A 3,453-nucleotide genomic window follows, 5' to 3' on the forward strand; every position below is an offset into this window, starting at 1 on the left:
CCTGGGATATAGGATAGGTTTTATTCCAGAAATCCCACGGGAACGGGAACTATGCGGGTTTCTTTGACCGCGCGGGTAATGCCGCGGGTGGAAAGGTAGTAGGTATAATATAAGTGGTTCATATATTATTATCGTCTGCAATATACCATTATCTTTCTTACACAATTAAAATATTGAAATGAAAAAAACAAACAACAGTTTCCATTGGACAAAACTATAATATACACCAAAAATAACAACCCAGCATAATTACAATTCACAGACAATTTTTCACAAAATTCAAATCCCGGGCGTACCCATGAACAAAATAATAACGTCTGTTATCGGCCACGTACATAAATTTATTAAAATTACGTACAAATTCCATCACGACCTAAATAAAACTTCATTAATCATAATATCTGATGTTGCCTTGTTTCAGAAACATCACCGCGCCATTCCCTTACGTAAATTGCCATATTGTTAAGTTAAATTAATGCGAATCATGTCAGAAAGTAATATTAATTGCTCGTTCAAGCACTCGTAAGACAAAACTAATCGGTTTTACAATTTGTGAATACCTGAATAATTTTAAACCTAATTAGAAATATTGCCTCCAAAGTAATAACGATGAAATTGTACATTATTTGCATGCCTCTGGTTTGAATTATGATTTTATGGTAATAGGTTATAATATTTTGTATTTCAGGCCACATCTCTATCAAATTTCAACTTAATTATCTATCCTAGTAGTGTATATTTAAATTAGATGTAAATACAATAGTTTATGTTTAAAAAGACTAAAAAACATACAAACATTACATACATTTCTCGGTATACCCATTTTAAGGCATAGATATTTTATGTATTATGATTTAAAAATAAATTCAGACATTGTCTGCTTTAAGTACAATCAAGATGAACACTTTAAAAATGAAACAAGGAGAAGCTCCAGATGCTCTATAGAATGTTAAAATTTTCGTCAATAAGAAATACAGGTACCTACCTACATAAAATTACAATCAAAATTGGTATAAAAATTAATCCATCGCAGAAACAAAAGTAGGCTCCCAATTATACTAATGTCCTTGGAATTGTATTTCCAGAAATTTCTTATCAGTCGAAGTTTTGGGTCGTTTGTTTTAAAATCTTCTAAATTCCGATCAGGGACCGAAGCTATTAGCAATCGCTTATGGAAACATCTTCAGTAATTTCAGTTTGAATTATTTAGATAAGCTTACCCATTTTAATAATACGGTTAATATTAAAAGTAACTATTATAATAGTTGAAATATGGGTAGGTACCTATTATTATAATTTTTCGGCGAGAATAAGCGTAAATTATCAAACCTTCGAAGAATAACACAAGATAATATCTTTAAAATTTATGTTACGAGGTTATGTAATATAATTTAGAAAACGTTTATTTCTCTTTGGTGTATTTAAAAATATATGTCTGAAAAACTTTCGCCTGCTACAACTTTTTCTAAGCATAAAAAAAATTGTTTTTTAATATTATTGGTTGAATATAACTTTTCAAAGACGCAAGTCGTTAAAACGTTAGAATCAGCTTCGACATTCAGTAGATTTATATCTACAAGTATTTACATAAATATTGCGTGGGAGATGAGTACCTACTTATAATATTTTCGCTATATAGAACTGTGATATCATGACCTAGGTACTGAAATAAAATAAAAAGGTTGTTAATAAAAGTCTGATATTATTGATCTTTTAATATTTTCTTTAAAGCGCTCAGGTTGACGTTGAGGTTAATCAATAATCAATTTAATAAATTTAACGGAGGCATACAAAGTAACACCTAATGTAGTGATGTATTAGAAAATTGAAGTGCAGTGCATGTTTCGTAGTTTTGCTTTTTGAATATTTGCATATTCGCGTTTTACGGGTAACTCTTTGATATTGAATTTACTTTCAATATTAACTCAACTATTTTTTTATTTTTTTATACGTAGATAGGTGGACGTTTGACCCCAGTCCCACCTGATGGGAAGTGGTGACGAGATCTAAGGTGGTAAGTCACGCCCGCCTAGAAAGTGCCTGTTAATTCGTCTCTTGAAAATTCCCATGTTGTACTTCTCTGGAAAGACGGACGCCGGCAGAGAATTCCACTCTTTGGCAGCTCGCATTAAGAAGGAGGACGCAAAGCGTGCTGTGCGTGCAGTCGGCATTTCTACCAGATAAGGGTGGTATCCCGCCGTGCGCCTGGACGTTCTTTGGAAAAATGGGGAAGCTGGGATAAGGCCATGTAATTCAGTTGCACATTCCCCGAAATGAAGTCGATAGAAAACTGAGAGACTGGCGATTTTGCGGCGATGACCAAGGCTCAGAAGCCGGTTTTCGAATAGCTGGTCGTTTCCAATAATTCGCTTGGCGCGACGTTCCATAGCTTCCAGAACATCGAGGTGACATTTGGCAGTACCTGCCCAGAGGTGGCAGCAGTATTCCACACAAGATCGAACTTGAGCTTGATAAAGAGTTAAAAGCTGTTCAGATGTGAAATACTGCCGCACCTTAGCTAGTATGCCAAGTTTTTTGGCTGCGAGTTGAGCTTTGGACGTAATAAACTGGCCAAAGTTGAGGGTTGGCGATAGTGAAACTCCAAGCATTTCTAAGTTGTCGGCTAGTTCTATCGACACACCGCGGAAAGAGGGAGTTAAGGTGAGGGGACTCCTCTTGGCAGAAAAAAGACACGCCTGTGTTTTGGCAGCATTAACTAGCGCCAAAGTAGTGCATATAAGTGAACAATACTATACTTACTGAATATGAACAAATATAAATTGCCACATTCTGACATTTCATTAAATACAAAAAAGCAGTTGCATGCATTTTATATAGGTATATGTATTTCGACACACAAAAGGCGAAAATACTAAAACATTCAACGAGCTTCCTAAAATCGAATGTTTAATGTTCTGAATTCTAGGAATCAGCCCGCTCCAGTTCCTGGATTGACGTTATATTTAATTAATTTTGTTATATCGAATTCTACCACAACCGTATAATTAAATGTTACGTATATCTATTTCTACGATACCAGTCCAATTAAACAAAGAAATTAATCCATATAATAAACTACCGTTCGTTCCGCGGCATCTCCGCATAGTGAAAGGAAAATCCGAGGGGAATCAAATCATCATCCCGGTAAAAATTAGCCTATATTACCCTCTAGCCTCGTAATAGGTACCTAACCTATGTAGAAATGAAAATCATACCTGAAAGCTCCTTTAAGACGTGAAAGGCAAAGAAGTAATAAAATTTTGCATTTATTATATCAGCAAGGATAATAAGCTATTGGAAATCATAACATTAAATACGTTTGAATAGCTATCATTAGAAGCGAACATAAGAATAAAGAGCTAATTTGCAGGCCGTCAATTGCCACCTTCCTCACGTCTCTACAAATTGATACATGGTACGTGATCCACTCAATTCGATGCTTATTTTAGCTCA

At 34.8% G+C, this 3,453-nt stretch overlaps 1 protein-coding gene across 1 annotated transcript; it reads right to left on the reverse strand.

Moving 5' to 3' along the window:
• Positions 1–2,006: 2,006 nt before the first annotated feature.
• Positions 2,007–2,609, reverse strand: LOC149908379 (uncharacterized). Its single transcript, XM_090102199.1, has one exon. The coding sequence runs from the start codon at positions 2,607–2,609 to the stop codon at positions 2,007–2,009; it is 603 nt and encodes a 200-aa protein (XP_089958325.1).
• Between the last annotated feature and the right edge of the window lie 844 nt (positions 2,610–3,453).

The sequence above is a fragment of the Colias eurytheme genome, chromosome 5 (genome assembly GCF_061535395.1).
Source record: "Colias eurytheme isolate Ceu_HAF_F1 chromosome 5, ilColEury1 Martin Lab GWU primary, whole genome shotgun sequence".
Classification (NCBI taxonomy): Eukaryota; Metazoa; Arthropoda; class Insecta; order Lepidoptera; family Pieridae; genus Colias; species Colias eurytheme.

Coding starts and splice junctions, on each gene's coding strand:
- LOC149908379 (XM_090102199.1), bottom strand. CDS start 2,609: ATGCTTGGAGTTTCACTATCGCCAACCCTCAACTTTGGCCAGTTTATT.